Here is an 18,761-nt window from a genome sequence, read left to right as displayed (position 1 = left end):
ACCTTCATGTCTACATAGGGAGCAGGTTCAAGGCTCTTAAATGAAGGCTGGGACTCGGTTTTGAGCTTCGGGGGTGTCAGACACACACAGTGTTACAAACTGGACCGGTGTGTTCAGGGACAGGACAGGAAGGTCTACAGTCCGTGATCAAAACCACCCAGAACATCATCGGGACCCATATACTGAGCGTCAGTGATATCGGTGACAAGAGGTCAAAAGAACGTTAAAAGACAAAACCCACCCGGCCACCGTCTGTTCACCCTGGTTCTGTCTGAGACAGACAAACAGAAGCATCAGCTGCCAGTCCACCAGACTTCAGAGTCCAACCTACACCATATGATACAGTTCAACAATAACAACAAAATGGTCTGTTTGACTCTAAATGGACCATAATGTGCTAAATGAACATCATGCTGTATTGAAGAAGACTAGAGCTCGAGACCATAGACTCCTTTACCACAGAGGAGTCGCCCCCTGATGGTCATTAGAAAGAATGCAGCTTTAACTCATGAAGCTTTGACTTCACTTCACAGACCCGGAGGTTGTCGCCTGATTAACACCCAAGAAAAAAGGAACATAAACGATCATGCAGCTGAAAACGTCTTTATTGTAAACACAGTAATGAATGTGATATCCAATAGGAGGAGAAACATACAGAAACACACACATGTGGCTCATTGGTGCAGTTGGCTCATTGTAGGTCACAAAGAGGTTCATGTTAAGGGTTCCAGTTAGATAGATAGATAGATAGATAGATAGATAGATAGATAGATAGATAGATAGATAGATAGATAGATAGATAGATAGATACTAACTTTATTGATGCCGCGAGGGGAAATTATTTTAGGTTAGAAGGTTACAGTTAGAAGGTTACAGTGTGTTGTTCTGCCTCAGTACATTCTGCCATTGGTCTCCACTGTCTTGATGAGAATTGCATTTTGCCCATGTGACTGCTGGTTGTTTACTTGGGTGGCTGCAGTGGAGAGGAGAGTGGAAATGTCACACACACACACACACACACTGGAGGCACACAGTCCTCATGCCAGGGGTAAAATGAAACTCTTTAAAACAATACTTACACTTGGTGGCCACTGTTTGGATGTTGACAATAGAGTGCTGTCCAAGTCTGGGAGAGAAAGCAGGAAGTACATGAGTAAGGGGAATTCCTCTGGTCATGCACAGTGATCATGTTCAGTCCTTTGTGTTGAATCATGCTGAATTCTACGACCCTAACCGAGGCAGAGGTCATCAGAAGATGATGAGAAGGCCGACGAACCTTTTGTCTTTTGAACAAAGACAAAAGGTTCCTCACTCACAGAATCAACCAGAGGGGAGGACCAAACCAGTGTGAACAGAGAGCACGTTTCAGCTTAACACTGTGCACTGAGCATTAAACTTAATATTATTATTATTATTATTATTATTATTATTATTAAACGTGAGACAAAACTGAAAGAGACTTTCATCTCCTTCCTCGTTGTCAGAGTGTGATTACAAAATCGCCACGTCACATTTACAAATACATAAAACTGTAAGCTTTGATGTAGTGGCAAAGTAACACGTCATTCAAGATGATGCTGCCCCCTTGTGGTCGTTAGGGGGGAAAACACCCACTGCAACTACCAGTTCTCACCAGCCAACAAAAACCAGTGGGTGTTTGTGGGTAATGTAGGCCCAATGTATGTATGCATACATATATGTATATATATACGTATATATATATATATATATATATGAATATAATACACATATATATATATATATGAATATATATATATATATATATATATATATATATATATATATATATATATAAAACTTAAAAAAATACATTCTTCTTTTAAATTTGGTTTATGTGAAAGTTTTTTTTTCTTGTCTATTGTATTGACCATGTGTGTTGACCTCTGACCTCTAGCTTGCATGTGACCTTTGAAGCTGTGTGTCTGGACTTAAAAAACCCTTAAAAGCCTAAATCACTCTTCACCGGTGACTCATTATGTAACGACCACTTGACACTGCAGGGATCTCTGCCGACGCGACGCACCTTTCCTCCTCTCCCTCCAGCAGTTTCCTGTAGGTGGAGATCTCGATGTCCAGGGCCAGCTTGAGATTCATGAGCTCCTGGTACTCTTTGAGCTGCAGGGCCATGTCCTGCTTGGCCCTCTGCAGAGCCAGCTCCAGGTCCCTGATGCGAGCCTTGGCGTCCCTCACGGCCCCCTCCCCGCGCTGCTCCGCGTCGGCTATCTGGGCCTCGAGGTTGGTGCGCTAGAACATAGTGCAGGTGGCGTGAGACATGAGTCATGTTAATGTGTCAACAGCAATGAACTGTGCTGTTCTTAATGTGTTTAACTGCCCTGAGGAGGAGTACTAAGGCTGTACTAAGGTTGATTTATTTATTCTTTCCTGGTTCATAACACCTTATTAAAGCATACATTATCCGCCACATGTTAAGACCAATCAACAAGTCCAGCTGCCTGTGACTTTCACCTCATCATGCACTCCATGAACCTCTTCACTCACCTGTGCTTTGACAGCCTGGATTTCATTCTGCAGGCGGGCAATCATTCGGTTGAGTTCAGATATCTGCACCTTGGTGCTGCGCATCTCATCGCCGTACTGGTCTGCTTTAGCACTCATCTGGTCAAACTGGTGCCGGCAGAGATCAGTAATTATGAGGTTTGACGAGGTTTCAAGTATTCTAGTACATGCATGAGCTTTGGTTCACTGCTGACCTCTTTCATGTTTCTAGTTTGAAAGAAAAACTTTGTTTTTACCACTAACTACATGACATAAACGGCTCCTTGTAGGTCTGAATTCCTCGTGTTTTAGCTCTTTACCTTGCTCTTGTGCCAGCTTTCTGCTTCTTCGCGGCTGCGAGCAGCGATGTCCTCGTACTGAGCCTTGACTCCGGACACGATCTGATCCATGTTCAGGCTGCGGGAGTTGTCCATCTGCACCACCACAGACGTCTCCTTCAGGCTGTCCTGCAGCTCACGCAGCTCCTGAACAACACAGCAACAGTAAGAAGACATACTCCTCACATTCTGCATGTGTTTTCTTACGTCGTACTAGTTTAAAGGACGTGTACCTCGTTGTACAGAGTCTTGAAGAAGTTGACTTCATCGCTGATAAAAGACACATGGTCTCCCAGGTCCACCTTGGACATGTAGCCGGCGTCCACATCCTGCAGGCAGCCGCAGAAAAACAGACGACCTTCTGTCAGTGCTTCTTAAAGCGTTTAACAGACACGTATGCATTTCATGTTCCAAATGTGTGGCCATAAGAACAATGATACGATGTTTATATGGCACCTTTCATGACATAAATGCAGCTTCACAACAGAAAGTGTTAGTAGAGAAAGTGCTTAGAAACCGTGAATGTAATGAGTTTGTTCAAAAGAGCTTTAAAAGGGATCAGTGTCTGTCATGACTGCATACTGCACCTTTTTGATCATGACGAAGTCGTTCTCTACTTCATTCCTCTTGTTGATCTCCATCTCGTACCTGAAGCAGACATCACATTACACATGCAGGTTTCAGTTTACGCTCACAGGTCCCAGACTTTTCATAGCTTCTTTCATGACGCATTCTCACTTTGACTTGTAGTCGCCCACGTTTCTGTGCATGACCCCGTTCTCCATGTCCAGCCTGTGTTTGTCGTTGTTGATGAACTCCAGCTGCTTCTGCAGGTTGGTGATGTAGGACTTCAGCATGGGCTCAACGTTGGAGGAGGCGGCGGTCTGTCCCTGCAGCAGCTTCCACTTGGTCTCCAGCATTTTGTTCTGCTGCTCCAGGAATCTGACCTGTGGAACACAAAGGAAGAAACATCAGAGACTTGACAGAACTTTTAGAGACATAATAGAAGTCGTTGGCCTTTAAATATACGTTAAAATGCCCAAAATGTAAATGTTTAATCTGATGAATTAAATCAACGTCCTCCAGCGAGGTCCATGTCCTCTTACCTTATCAATGAATGAGACGAAGCGGTTGTTCAGCGTCTTGATCTGCTCTTTCTCCTGCGTGCGAACAGCTTGCACGTTGGGGTCGATGTCTATGTTAACCGGGGTGAGCAGGCTCTTGTTGACGCTCACGGCTGTAATGGGGGCCCCCTGGTTGGCCCCGATGCTGATCTTGGGGATGGAGTAGGACCCCATGGACACGCTGCTGAAGCCCCCTGGAGACGTGCGTAGTCCCTGGCGGCTGCTTCGATTGCTCCTCAAACTCATGGTGGTGTCGTGTGGAGGTTCTTTCTCTCGCTGCTGGATGGAGGCTGAAGAGGGCCGGGCGGTGGTGGAGCTCTGTGTGTGCATCGTCTTATCTCCTGGGTTCTGCTTTATAGGCAGGGTTGGGCGTGGTGCGATAGGGAAGTTATGCGGCTCCCCCAATGTGGGTGAACCAGTCGGACGCATGCCGCCTGTTCTCCCACCTACCACCAACCGAAGCTGCATTGTTTTCTGTTGTTACGCTGGAATCCAGACTGGCTTTGTGGCGTCGGTGTGCTGCATTTGAGCATTCCAAGAAGTCATCAACCAAAACCATCACTGATACATTTAAAGACACCTGTGGAAGCAGGACAACTTGATATTGTTTTATGCCAAAATGAGGTTTCACTGTAGTACAGTTGTTTTAAACAACAGGGTGACGATTGCTGGTGAAGACTAACATACTGTCGACCAGAATCTCAGACTCTCACCCTCCCTTCACCGGATCCTTTAGGATCATTATCATGTTCTTTGATCCCATGAGACACCAAACAACTGAGCCAAGATAGTCTATTATATATATATATATATATATATATATATATATATATATATATATATATATATATATATATATATATATATATATATATATATATATAAAATAGATCTGTGAAAACTACTGTACCTCTGAACCAAAGCACACACATTTAAGTTACTTCATGTGATTTCTTCTTTTCGTAATGTAATATTGTTTAACTTTCATTTACTGAGCCAAACCCGACTCTGAACACCTCAGCTGTGGACCATAAACCATAAACCCACGTCAGACTGGGGAGGCCACACTGCTGCTACTTCAAATACACTAGAATACTGATAGAACATATTTCTATGTGTTGCACTCGGTGTCTAAACATCTTGGCACAGAAAGCAATATTTCGCTATGTCTGCCTGTTCTTAATATTACATCATCATAATGTAAGTTGAACAGAAACAAAGGTTTTACCTTTACTTACATACAGATTTACACATAACATCATATTCTACCGATACCTTATATTTATATTGACAACAGAAAACTAAACTGTCCACCCTTCATATAAGATATGCTAGTTTTTGTTTATTTATCACAAATCTATCAGGGAATGAACATCTTACAGTTTTTGCCCGTTCCTTGAACACTATAGACCCATGCTTAGACTAAAGTAACACAACTTGAAGCTTTTGTTACCATACCTCAAACACATGTACCCATACCTTAAACAAAAGCCCTGCTTTGCACTCTAGTTGCAATTCTGCAACACACTTACTCCTTTATGCAACACACTTGGTCCTGCATACTACACTCTATTTCATACATAAGACACTTCGTTCAAAAATGAAATCTCAGGGTGCCATTTGGAAAACACATGTATCCAAAATACAATACACATCGGGTAATTGCAACCACTCAAATACACACCTGAAGGCACTTACTTGCAAAACTGAACACCAATCAGCTACAAAAAGCCCTCAGTTTAGCCATTTCAAGAACTTTGCAAGCATGGATGGAGGGAGAGCAAGAGGCAGAGGTAGAGCAAGAGGAAGAGGAAGAGGAGGAGGACAAGGTCAAGGTCAAGGTCAAGGTTGAGGAGGCCATGCACGGACCCCTATTTCTGATGATATAAGAGCAACTTTGGTGGACCATGTCATCAACCATGGCCTGACTATGAGGGAAGCTGGGCAAAGAGTCCACCCACATCTAAGCCGCTTCACAGTGGCATCTGTAATAAGAACATTCCGACTAGACAACAGGTATGTCTTCACCTCTCTATCTTCTGCTCTACTCAGATGGTATTTACAGCACTCTACTACAGTATATCACATTACCACATCACGTGTACAGGGTATTGCAGGGTGCTAATGCTCCCTTTGCAGCCAAAGTGGTAATTTTTGTGAAACATACCATGATTACTTATAATGAGATGTTTCAGTACAGTGGATGATACAGTATATACAGTAAAGTACTGTAAGAAAAAGAAGCAAACCGATGACAATTTGTGGTTGTATTTCACTAGAATGACTAGAAGACCTTCTGGGGGAGGACGCCAACGCCTGTTCACACAACGGCAGGAACTTGCCGTTGTGGACCTAGTGAGGGCAGACAATGCCATCCGTCTCCACCAGCTACGACAGAAAATACTTGCAGACGGGCAAGTGTTCAACAACATAAACCATGTGAGCATCACCACCATCAGACGCATCTTGGGAGAACACAACATCACCATGAAGCAGCTCTACAGGGTCCCATTTGAGAGGAACAGTGTCAGGGTCAAAGGACTTCGAGCTGAATATGTACGGGTAAGTGTAGCTGTCCTTTACATTTACAATACAGTATTTCTGAAATCCAGTAGCAGCTGAATATATACCGTATCGGTACCACATGGATCCATTCGGAGAGCTACACAGGTACCTGTGTGATGGGGTGAGGGTTCTGTATGTGTAGCACTGTAGTACAGTAATATGTTTTCTTTTTTGTTACAGAGAATCTTGGCCATGGATGGAGCCGCACAGCCTCGTGAATTCATTTTCATTGATGAAGCTGGATTCGACCTGAGCAAAACAAGACGACGGGGTCGTAATGTAATTGGCCAAAGGGCAATTGTGCACGTCCCGGGGCAGCGCGGGGGAAATATCACAATGAACATTTGATTACCAATGTTGAATGCACTTATTGTAAGTCGCTTTGGATAAAAGCGTCTGCTAAATGACTGTAATGTAATGTAATGTGTGCCGCCATAAGCCTTCGAGGGCTTCTGCATCATCATGCAAAACTAGGTCCATACAATAGCCAACATATACTCACATTTCTAGATGCTCTCCATAATATAGATGTACAGAACAGACCAGATCAGCCCAGGTTTGTGGTGGTATGGGATAATGTCAGTTTCCATCAGGCTGCTCTGGTCCAGGCCTGGTTCACCAACCACAATCAATTAGAAGTGGTATACTCGCTCCCTTACTCACCATTCTTAAACCCTATAGAGGAATTCTTTTCGGCTTGGAGATGGCGTGTCTATGACCGCCAACCACATGCCCGCATGCCTCTTCTGCAGGCAATGGAACAGGCCTGCGGCGACATTCAGGTGACAGCAATCCATGGATGGTTTCGTCATGCAAGGGGATATTTTCCCCGGTGCCGAGCCGGAGAAGACATTGCTTGCGATGTCGATGAGGTCCTGTGGCCAGACCCCAACAGACGGCGGGATCCATGAGCCCACGTATGCACAATTGCCATGATTTTCTGTGTTTACAGTATAGTGTTTTTTCTATTATTATTATTTTCTTTTTTGCTTTGTCTGAATTCATGTTACTGCAATGTACAATATTGAGTAGGCCTATTTGCTTTTTTGGTTGTTTGAAAATGTGCCTCCTGAAAATATGCCTTCTGAATAAACAGTGAAAATCAAAGACTGCGGTGTTTTATATAAAGTAGACTAGTGTGTTCCCCTGATCTGAAAGTGTATGCATATGATGCAAGTATGTGTCATTTTGTCATCAGAGTTACATTTTGGCAAAGGAATGTTAGGTTTTGATAGTAGAGTTTCAATTTGACACAGATGTGAATGGTATATTTCCCAGTGTTGTGTCATGTTTACTTGTGTGTAGAGTTTTGGCACAATGAGCGAAGTTTTGCAAAATGTGTTCAAGCAACGGGCAAAAACTGTAAGATTAAACTAAATATTGTAACATGTGTGAAATATGTTGTTTGCTTCCTGATATCAGTCAACATGTTGGCTTTGTTGCTGCAGACATGTTGTGAAATGTGTCATGAACTGTTGTTGGTGCCGTTTGAAATAAAGAACCTGGGCTGTGAATCAATCTTTGCTGCTTTCTTTTCAAACTCTGTCTCCTTCTCTTCAGACGGATTAGCCAATCATCGCCTCCCTTTAAGAAAACAACTACAGAGAATAATCCTCTCACACAACCAGCTGTTGGTTTATTCTGGAGATTTGTCAAGACTGACGCTGTGCCATCGAGGTAAGTAATGCTGGGAGAGTGTGTGAGAGTGTGTGAGAGTGTGTGAGAGTGTGTGAGAGTGTGTGTGAGTGTGTGAGAGTGTGTGAGTGTGAGTGTGTGTGAGAGTGTGTGTGTGTGTATTTAAAGCAGTTTTACAAACTGAGTTAAAATGTCTCTGTCAGCTCTTCTCCTGTGGGATAATGAAGATCGCCTCGTTCAACGTACAGAGGTTTGGGCTGACCAAAGTCTCCGATCCAGATGTTCTGTCAGCTCTCGTCAAGGTAAAACACAAAGACATCACACAGATGAAGAGCAGCGATGATCAGCGCTGATTTTTTAGAAGTTTGTGCCGCTGGTGTGACGTTTTGGGAAGCAGCCAATAAGTCACTGTGGGTGTTTAGTGTGAAGAGTAGATAACGAGTTCTGGATCACTCCAGCTGGATCAGCCGTCTTTGGTGAAGCTGCCACGAGTTTGATGAAAGAAAAGAAAAAGCATTCCTTGTTTTGTGTTTTGTAGATTGTGTCTCGGTACGACATCATAGTGGTTCTGGAGGTGGTGGATGTGAGCGGAGCTTCTGTTAAAACGCTCTTGGAAGAACTGAACAAGTGAGTTTACTTCTTTACTCGTGTCTGAATGAAGCCAAGATGTTTTTAACGTGTGTTCTTTGATACTGTCCTACCAGAGTCAACACGACCCATCACTATGCGCTGCAGATCAGCACCCGCCTGGGGAGGAACCGGTACAAGGAGCAGTTTCTGTTTCTGTACAGGTGAGATCAGATCCCGTCTCCAGGCTGTAACGCTCCCGTAGAGTCACCACCGAACAGCTGCACTAAAATGTGTTTTCGTCTCACTGGAAGGGACGACGTCGTCGACCTGATCGACTGCTACCAATACGAAGATGACCAGCTGAACGACGTGGACGCTTTTGCAAGAGAGCCGTACATTCTCCACTTCAAACCACGCAACACGGGTCAGTCTGAACAACAGTGTGCAGCGTCACGTCCATACATGGACCTGTTTGTTTTTTCAAAAGGTGAACGAGACCGATTCAGTTTGACATGCAAACGAAAGAGGGAGCAGAGGGCAGGTTTATCAAGTTAAGTCAGTCGGCGTGGAGCCGTGTGCATCCACACGTGTGACAGATGTCGTGATGGGGCACGTTACCGGAGAGGAGCGTCTGTGGCTCACGGGGCCGTTTACGTTCGCAGTGCTGAAGAACATAGTGCTGATCCCGGTCCACGCCGCGCCGTGGGACACGGAGAAGGAGCTGGACGAGCTGTACGAGGTCTTCCTGGTGGTCAAAGACAAATGGAAAACGGACGTGAGTGGCCTCATCCGGTTGTGTTTTCTGCTGTTCTGTCAGGAAAACATTGTCCATCCAGTGTTGACTGTTTGAGCACCAAGCGTGATGTACACACAGAACCCAACCGGCCACAAAAGATGCATTAGTAAGCTGCAGAGCAGAGGCTCTAAAGTGACCCTGAGGACTGAGCTCAACTCCTGAATAACTTTAGTGACATGTTTATGTTATTTGATCTCTTGACACTCAACAGTTGAGCCAGGATAGCCTAATATTACTATTATAGTAACTTCAGACTACATCAAATACATAGAAAAAGAGTTTATTATTTTCTGACTCTGGGAAAACTACTGTGTAACAAATCACACACATCTAAGATATTCTATGTGATCTTCTTTTGATAACTGATGTAATATTGTCTCACTTTCACAGAGATTATAGAGAGGATGTGCCCAAATATTATAAAACCATGTGAGGCTAGCGTGGTCAAACTACGGCCCGCGGGCCAACAGTGTTACCTGAAGAAGAGCTTTAATCAGTTCAAGATATATGACGAGACATATTGAACCTCTTCCATGGCCTATAAACTATCCTTGAACTATGTAGTGACGTGGATCTTCTGATGGGGTTTCTCCGTATCCTCACTAAGGGATACAAGAACTTGTATTAGCACTAAATGGACGTGTCTGAGTTCCTCTAGAACATAATGATCCTGGGGGATTTCAAAGCCGATGGTCCGCATGTCACCCAGAAGGAGATGGAGGAGATTCGTATTCGCAGCGACAAGAATTTCCACTGGCTGATTGGCGACGACGTGGACACCACGTCAAACACCTCCAACGAGCAGTCCTACGACCGGCACGTCTGCACTCACACAAATACACCCATGCATTCCAGGAGAGACACTGTACACATCATCATCATTATATGAACTAATGGAGTGTGTTTATGTGCAGGATTGTCGTGTATGGAGAAGATATGCTGGCGGCCTTTGTGCCAAACTCAGCCAAGCCGTTCAACTTCCACAAGGAGTTCACTATGACGGAGGAAATGGTGAGTCTGTCTCTTTGTGAATCTGATCTGACGACATGTTCTGCACCCGCTCAGTGTGGTTCCTCCTCCTCAGGCCCTGAGAGTCAGCGACCACTACCCCGTCGAGGTAGAGTTACGTAAAGCTCCTCCTTTCTGGACGACCAACATTCTCCAAAGAGTTGACGTCGGTGACACCCGGCGAGCTGCAGGTAACAGAGCCGCCCAGGTCGAGCAGATTCTCTCTGCCGCAGACGGACAGGAGCTGACCTACTTTAGTCTCTGATGTTTACAGAGCAGTGCGTCTGAAGACCAGCGCAACTAGTCACTAAGAATGCTCGGAATGTGAGCTTCTTAAACTATTGTACAGCTCAACGTAAACAGGTTCTACTTGTGAAAAACTCTTTTTTATTTTAAATGCAACTGGAACTTTTACTTTTATGTGTTTAATCAAAACAACGGCTTCACATTCAAAATCTCAGATCAAAACCTCCAAACAAGTATAGCTAACCGTCGTAGCTACATACGTCAGAACCGAGTCGAGACCAGAATCTATGAACCGTTTAAAAAACATTACGCCAGAAAAATTTAAGATTTAAAAATGTAACATTTAAAAATGTAACATTTAACAATGTAACATTAAAAAATGTAACATTTAACAATGTAACAACTAGAAAACAAACAAAGTGCAGTCATAACACTCCAGTCATAGCGACTTCTATTTCACCCTCTTTTTATTGTTGTAAACATTAATTTTGACGCTCCAACATCTTTTTAACAGAGTTTGATTTACCACGTGAATAATTTACAGTTGTTAAATCTAATCATAATGAATTGAAAACACACGTAATCCTGCTGAAGTGGTTCAAACAGACGAGAACGGCCAAAGAAGAAACCAGAGCACACAGTGTTTGTGGGCACCGAGTCGCTGCTGAGCCTTTAAACTGTGAAAACATGCAGAGTCTGTTTCATCTTTCATAAGGTGACAAAGCAATGACGCAGGACAAAAGCATTTCACTCATTCACATATTTGAAGAATTCTTTCCAGTGACAGTTATCACCCACTGTCCATGTTACTAATAGGCTGTGTGTGTGTGTGTGTGTGTGTGTGTGTGTGTGTGTGTGTGTGTGTGTGTGTTCTCTACTCACAGAAAGCCTGCAGGTCGATGTGTTGGAACTGCAGAAGGAAAATCTCCTTTTGGAGCGAGAAAAACTTCAACTTCAGATCTCCGTGTTAAAACAGCGGCTTGTCAAACTCCAACTGAGAAAATGACAAGAAGATCTCAAACATGGCCGTAATTTAGAAATTTATATTGAAAAATGAATAAATAACTGGTATCATACACAAATGTTGCCCTTTGGTTGTGATTTGGCCCTGATGGACTTGTTCAGGCTATGAGTGAGAATGACTTATGACTCCAGACTTATGAACAAAATAAACCGATTATTGTGATACTAAATCTGTAAACTTTAAAAAGTGTGTGTGTGTGTGTGTGTGTGTGTGTGTGTGTGTGTGTGTGTGTGTATTTATTTAGTTGTTCAGTAGAATAATTAAGAAGTTAAAACGTAGTACTCTGATTACTCTGTGAGTAAATCTGTTTATGAATGAGTAACTTTAATATCTCGTGTCTAAAATGTCTTAAAGTTAAAGAGCGCCTTTGTGTGGATTTGAATATTAAAATAAGTAGAAGACTGACGTCACGCACTGCTGTGTGCTGCGTTCAAGTGACCCGCGTGAGCTCCGAGTTTCAGCCTTCTACCACCGTTAGAACACGAGCCGCCGGTTAGACGTGACACCGAATACGACTTGTTGTCCGCCTACACCGACACTCACGTGATGTGTAGGATACACGCAGTCAACCTACACCGACACTCACGTGATGTGTAGGATACACGCAGCGGTACGCTCGTTGTATTTGTTGCAGAGAAATAATAAACATCGGTTTCTCCGTTATTCTCTACGTCACGTGAAGTAGACGCGCTCTAGTCACGTGACTGCCGCTGAAGGAATCGAGTCGTTTTGTAAACAACCGTGCAGAAAAAAAGGTGTGCGACCGCGAGCCAACAACTTCCTCACCGTCGACCGAGCTAACACCGAACCCTCGCGCTCACCTGTCCGGCAGACAGGCCGCCTCAATGCATCGCAGAGGACCGAGGACGCAGCGGGCATCATGGATGTGTACGACCTGTTCAGCAGCTGCAGAAAGGGCGACGTGTGTAGAGTCAGGTAACAACAGGATCAGCTGGTGTGTGTGTGTACCCTTACTTCCTATCCTGTTTAAAAACAACAACAACAACAACAACAACAGTCTCGAGCTTGTTTACTTGTCTTCCTCTGGAGGTAAAACCGTAACGTTTGTTTATGCAAAGCAGTGGAGGTAAACAAGCTAACATTAGCTTTGAGGAGCCAGCTGGTAACTTTAAATAATGTTTACTGCAAATCAGCTGCTCGGTTTACAAATGTTCACTTCAGCTTCACGTCAGACACACATCGTCCATGTCAAATAATAAAATATAATAATAAAATATAATAATAAAGACAATCCGAGGACAACGTAGTGATTCCAACAACAAGAGGGATACCTTGTGTTTACCTTTGTGATTATCATTTTACAATCAATGAATCAACAGAGTTCCTCTCCACCGCATGAAAGGTAGGAACGAACACAACAGGCAGGTTGTGACTGTATGGACTCGTGTGCGTCTGTGTAACCTCTCCTTTCCTTTGCCTCCACTCCTAGATACCTTGTTGAGCAAAGAGACGTGGACCTCAATGTAAGAGATAAATGGGACAGCTCCCCGCTGTAAGTACAACTGAGTGAAGCGCTCCACTTCTGTGACTGACCCGCTTCATTACCGACCAGTTTAAATGTGAACGCTCTCCTCTTCAGGTACTACGCTTGTCTCTGTGGTCACGAGGAGCTGGTCCAGTACCTGCTGGCTAACGGTAAGGTTGTTCACGAATAACGAAGCAATGCAGACATGAGTAGAGAGGCGCTCTCAGTAGTGCAGCTCTCTGCCAGGTGTGTGCTTTATGGTGTCATTAAGCAACCTAACATTATTTAGGCTTCAGGTCAGACAATAAGTGTGTAGACGTGAGGTCGATGTCCAGTGAATAGTAATGACAGAACGACTCTTTCTCTGGCCGTAGAGGCGACTTTGTTGTCTTTATACAATTCCTGTAAAGACACAATTCAAGCATTTACAAACAAATTGTCTGTCTTTGTAAAATAGTGATTCTATCAGTGAATATTTTTGACGGTCTTGTCTGAAATGCTCTGATTAAACGCGCAGTGAGTCTAAGTTAGAATAACTCAGAGGTGCACGACCACCTGCAGAGCCTTCGCACACAATCTAGATCTCTATCTCTATCTCTATCTATAGATAGAGATCTATAGTATAAAAGCAGTAAAACCACCATCGCGTGTCATCATGTTGAGCATGAACAGACCTGTATTATAATCATATGTTATGTTGTCATCTTTGCTTTCAGGAGCCAAGTGTGAAGCCAACACGTTTGACGGCGAGCGCTGCATGTACGGCTCTCTGAACGAGTCCGTGCGACGTCTGCTCAAAGACTACAAGTGCATCAGTGTGCGCGCCATGCAGCGCGACGACTTCAACTACTTTCTGCACATGTAAGTCCTTCCTCCTCTACAGAGCTGGAGGCGGAACGGTTCTCCTGTTTTCAGTAGTTCACTGTAAAAACCTGCATTCCTCCATGTGGTCTAGGCTACTGGAGCAGGGTCCACACAGCGACGTCAAGTTCCTGGTTCACGGACAAATCTTCACGGCCCACCGATGCATTCTCAGCGCACGCTCCGAGTACTTCACCGATATGTTTGAGAACAAATGGAAAGGGAAGACCTTGATCACCCTCAAACACCCTTTGGTAGAGACACGTGTATTCATTACTTCTGTTATCGGCTTTGTTATGAGACGCTCGTGTCTATTATACGACCATGAAGGAACATTGTGTCGACATCTGTACGGATTAAAGCTGCTTTGATTTTCAGATCAACCCTTCAGCCTTTGGAGCCATTCTACAATACTCCTACACAGGTGAGCTGCACATATAAGGCTTCTACACGTTAAAGACCAAGTACTAGTTAATGTACTAGTTAATGTGTCAAAAACAAAGATTCATCCTTCTGGAAACACAATAAAAATCATTCATTTTAATGGAAAATCACAACTCTTTTCCTTCATGTGTTACAGGACGAATGGATATTGATATCAGCCTCGTGGAGGACTGCAGACGACTTGCCAAACAGTGCAAGATGGAAGGTCTGATGGAGGAGCTGGAGAATAAATGCAAACAGCTGTATGAATTTGGTGAGTGTGACATAATCAGGGAGACAAATAGGACGCAGCACAGGTGTGTGGTCCTAGCGTCGGGCAGGATGTGACACGTCGTTGCTTCTGTGTGGTGCATTACATGATGATTGATGTAATAACGTGGTATCAGATCCGTGCATTGACTTAAGTACTCACTGATACCCGACTCAGCATTTTAGGCTGTAACCGAGCCATTTCCGCTCCCGGTTATTGGTATCGACTCTACGAGTGATGTCTGTCTCGTCTGTCCTTCTGTCCTCATCAAGTGTCCAACAAGCCGGGGATCTGTGTGAAGGTTCTCAGCCTGGATCCTCACAGCTGTCAACTTCAGGAGGAGATGGCTCAGTTAGCCGACTGTGCGCTTCCCATTGAACTGAGAGTAAGGACGCGGCGGCAGGAAAAGCCCGGTTGCTGCGTCTGTAACGGTTTATTGAGCCGGTTTCTTCTTTCCGTCGGTTCTCCCAGGTTGGATTTGGTGAACTTCCCTTTAACAGAGTCGACCGCTTCCCTACTTATCCCGACATCTGCTTCAGAGTCGACGGTTTCTACTTCTTGTGCCATAAGGTGCGAACAACGAAGCTCACGCAACATTTCACGACTACTTTACGGCCTGTGGTCACTCAAATGAAGACGTGGATCGACTGTGTGTGTGTGTGTGTGTGTGTGTGTGTGTGTGTGTGTGTGTGTGTGTCTGCAGGCGTTCTTCTGCGGGCGTAGCGATTACTTCAGAGCCTTGCTCCAGGACCACTTCAGCGAGGGAGAACAGCTGCAGTCCCAGCCGAGCACCCCAGTGATTACGTTACACAACATCTCCCATGAGATATTCATCCACGTCATGTATTACATCTACACCGACGACACAGAGGTCAGTGCGCAATTTCTGGTTTATTTTGTGGAATTTACAATCAGGGATGAGTGAGAACATTTCTAACATTGTTACTTGTCAGTCGACCGGCTGAGGAGTCATAAAAGAGACAATGGAGCTGAAGCACCCTTGTGCTTCAGCTCCCTGTTCACACCCTGACACGTTTGCATCCTTGACCTATGACACATACTACATATTTAACTATATATTGAGCATATATACCAAAAAGTACAATAACATTTTCATGATCTATGAACATTAATATTAGCATTTTGTTAATGTCACTTGATGCTCATCATTGTCACTGACAGCTGACTGAATATTCCTACGTTTACTCCCAGCTCATCACAGAGGTCGTGTTTGACGTGCTGTGTGTGGCCGACATGTACCTGCTGCCCGGGCTGAAGCGTCTTTGTGGGAAGACGCTCTCTAAGACCATCTGCGAGGACAACGTTCTGTACATGTGGAAGACGGCGAAGCTTTTCCGTCTCTCCCGGCTGGAGGACAACTGCACAGAGTTCATGGCTAAGATCATTGAGCGGGTGGGTGTCCCTTTCTCTGTGGTGACACTTTATTTTGGCGGGATAACAAGAAGTGTGTGGGATCAGCTGGTGGCTGAAGTGCACATGACACTTGATGTCTGGATGTTGAATATGAATTTGGAGCCAGCTGAAGTTTAGCTTGTCTCAGCAGAACGACTGGGAGCAGCTGTGTTCAGCATGTAACGCCCCCATAAAACTACAATTTCACACCTGTCTTACCTGTCTGTCACAGCTGGTGGAGCAGGCCGAGTTTGCGGAGATCATCAAAGAGGACGCAGCGTCGGTGGAGGAGCGACAGGAGACGGACTCCGTCCCCCTGGTGGACGAGATCCGCTACCACATCACCGGCAACGTGCAGACCTACAGCGCGATAGAGGAGGCCAATCAGAAGCTGGAGGCCTTGGAGGAGCTGCTCTGCAGCATCAATATTTACTGCTGAGGGGCTCCACGGGTTGAGGGTTTGAAGTTTTTATGCTTTGGGAGGATCTACAGTGGTTTTATTTTATTTACAGTATATTGTACAGAATATATATATATATATTTTCAGAAGACTGTTGTGATGCATATTCAGAGAAAGCTGTTAAGGTGGAGTCTGCGATCCTGGAGAAATATTGTTGATGTTTGAACTCAACACCCAAAACTCCCTCTCACTCACACTGTCCTCCGCCCCGTCCTGTGCACGAGCATGAGCGCCCCCTGTGGCCGATTGAATGAACAACGATCTTTGACAAAGAGAGCGCTGGATTAGAATCGCTGACTGCACCTTTAAATTATTTTTTAAGTATGACATATCAAAAGACATTTGGTAAACAGTACCAAGTTCTGCAAGGTGGTGTTTGAGTAAATTGTGTATGACGTGTTTACACAAGCACGGGTTTGTTTTAGGCCTCATTTGTAGCCGCTGGAGTTTAGACTAGCTGCTTATTTAGCTCTTTAAAAAACTGTACTTTGGCCCCAACAAAGTTCAGCACCAGCCCTCAATTTGTACTCAGAGATTTCATTTGAATGCTCTTAGGAAGCCAAACGAGTGCATGTCACACACACACCTGATAACTAAGAGTAAAAAGACGGAGCGCTGGAGTATAAGTTCAGCTCATTCATCCAGAAAACGTTTTTAACCTCAATTTTGATGTTAAGTTACACAGAATATAGTTTTATTATGTATGTCATGTGCAGAAGCATGTCACTTTTATTATGGCGCTGAACTTCGACTTCAACTTCGAATGCTCCTGTGTGACACTTTATTACTTATTGATTCACTTATTCCCCTTTAACATGTTCCTCCCTTTATTTAAAGCCTAAATAGAAAACACGAATGTCTGACGGCTTGAGCACAAGAAAACAAAGCTGTTACTGAAATGTTTGCATGTAAAATCCACCATCGCAAAGAAAGAACTGCTCTTGGGTTTGGTAATTAAACGTGGAGTTTAAAGAGTTGTTTTATTCAGAATGTTTAATGCATTTTGCATTTCATTGGTTTTGCATAATCCACCACTTTGGTCCTGAATATCTCAACATCTCGTAGAGACACTGCCGTGAACTTTAGTAGCAGACATTCATGCCTCTCACAGGATGATCTGTAGCGCCACCATCTGGTCAAAGCCTAGTTTAGTCCAACACTTTGGTGTTTGAGCAAATATCTGCAAAACTAATTTTACACTAATCAAACTAATTTTACCTCAAAAGATCATACAAAATATGCAACTCAACGGTGTACTACTAACTGTGTACTTCTACTTCAGAGGAAAACATTGCAGTACTGCATTTACCTGACAGACAAGTGTAGAAGTTTTGTTGCAGATTTGACTCACAAAGTATAGCAATTAAAATATGATGCATTATTATTCATTCATTATTTATTAATTGACTATAATATATATATATATATATATACACACACACACACACACACACACACACACACATACCATAATTGAATAGTATATTAAGTAATAATATATATATAATGTAGCCTCATTACATTACAGTCATTTTATCAGACGCTTTTATCCAAAGCGACTTACAATTCAGTATCTATCTACAGACCGTAGACACAGCTACGGGAGACATTTTGGGGTTCAGTGTCTTGCTCAAGGACACATTGACATGAGACTAATAGAGCAGGAGCCGGGGATCGAACCGCCGACCCTCTGATTGAAAGGCGGCCCTGCTCTCCACTTAGCCACGGTCACATTTTAAGTCATCAAGGCGCCTGAAGATGGTGCCATTTCTCAGTTTATAATTGCCTCATAAACAAAGCTCCTAATGGTTGTAAGAAACAAATGATTCCATCACAGAGGTCTCTTGATTCATGGGAACATTTCCTGAATGGGCCTGTGGGACAGTTGTGCATTTTTCAAATCACACATTCATCACAAGCCCACAAAGGTGAGAAGAAGGGCAGTAAATAGTGGGGCGCTGTTACACGTTAGATTTACGTGTGTGTGTGTGTGTGTGTGTGTGTGTGTGTGTGTGTGTGTGTGT

General features: G+C 43.9%; 3 protein-coding genes across 6 annotated transcripts; 2 read left to right on the top strand and 1 right to left on the bottom strand.

Annotated features, from left to right (window-relative positions):
• Positions 1-587: 587 nt before the first annotated feature.
• Positions 588-4,343, bottom strand: LOC137886911 (intermediate filament protein ON3-like). The gene is made up of 9 exons (XM_068729604.1): positions 3,962-4,343; positions 3,594-3,802; positions 3,443-3,503; positions 3,089-3,184; positions 2,838-3,002; positions 2,521-2,646; positions 2,045-2,265; positions 1,080-1,126; positions 588-973 (listed from the first exon to the last, which is right to left on the bottom strand). The coding sequence occupies exons 1-9, from the start codon at positions 4,307-4,309 to the stop codon at positions 891-893; spliced, it is 1,356 nt and encodes a 451-aa protein (XP_068585705.1). The 5' UTR covers positions 4,310-4,343; the 3' UTR covers positions 588-890.
• A 3,853-nt stretch (positions 4,344-8,196) lies between these two features.
• On the top strand, positions 8,197-11,875 carry LOC137886912 (deoxyribonuclease-1-like). 4 transcript variants are annotated; one of them, XM_068729606.1, is made up of 10 exons: positions 8,197-8,221; positions 8,383-8,481; positions 8,718-8,806; positions 8,884-8,970; positions 9,061-9,173; positions 9,412-9,524; positions 10,204-10,361; positions 10,460-10,556; positions 10,630-10,744; positions 11,684-11,874. In XM_068729606.1, the coding sequence occupies exons 2-10, from the start codon at positions 8,401-8,403 to the stop codon at positions 11,803-11,805; spliced, it is 975 nt and encodes a 324-aa protein (XP_068585707.1). In that variant the 5' UTR covers positions 8,197-8,221; positions 8,383-8,400; the 3' UTR covers positions 11,806-11,874. The 4 variants fall into 4 exon arrangements, with proteins under 4 accessions (XP_068585707.1, XP_068585709.1, XP_068585706.1 ...); XM_068729608.1 differs by lacking the exon at positions 8,197-8,221 and having other exon boundaries at positions 8,239-8,481; positions 10,258-10,361; positions 11,684-11,875; XM_068729605.1 differs by lacking the exon at positions 8,197-8,221 and having other exon boundaries at positions 8,239-8,481.
• A 669-nt stretch (positions 11,876-12,544) lies between these two features.
• Positions 12,545-17,711, top strand: abtb1 (ankyrin repeat and BTB (POZ) domain containing 1). Its single transcript, XM_068729603.1, has 12 exons — positions 12,545-12,759; positions 13,274-13,336; positions 13,424-13,479; positions 14,026-14,170; positions 14,265-14,424; positions 14,549-14,594; positions 14,751-14,867; positions 15,137-15,249; positions 15,336-15,434; positions 15,568-15,735; positions 16,077-16,277; positions 16,510-17,711. Exons 1-12 carry the CDS (start codon positions 12,704-12,706, stop codon positions 16,714-16,716), a joined length of 1,431 nt encoding a protein of 476 aa, XP_068585704.1. The 5' UTR covers positions 12,545-12,703; the 3' UTR covers positions 16,717-17,711.
• Positions 17,712-18,761: the final 1,050 nt, after the last annotated feature.

This window comes from Cebidichthys violaceus, unplaced genomic scaffold, assembly GCF_023349555.1.
Source record: "Cebidichthys violaceus isolate CVI_PGR_0920_01 unplaced genomic scaffold, fCebVio1.0.p SCAF_47, whole genome shotgun sequence".
In the NCBI taxonomy this organism is placed as follows: domain Eukaryota; kingdom Metazoa; phylum Chordata; class Actinopteri; order Perciformes; family Stichaeidae; genus Cebidichthys; species Cebidichthys violaceus.
Note: the sequence above shows the minus strand (reverse complement) of the source record. Positions and strands in the feature narration are given on the sequence as shown.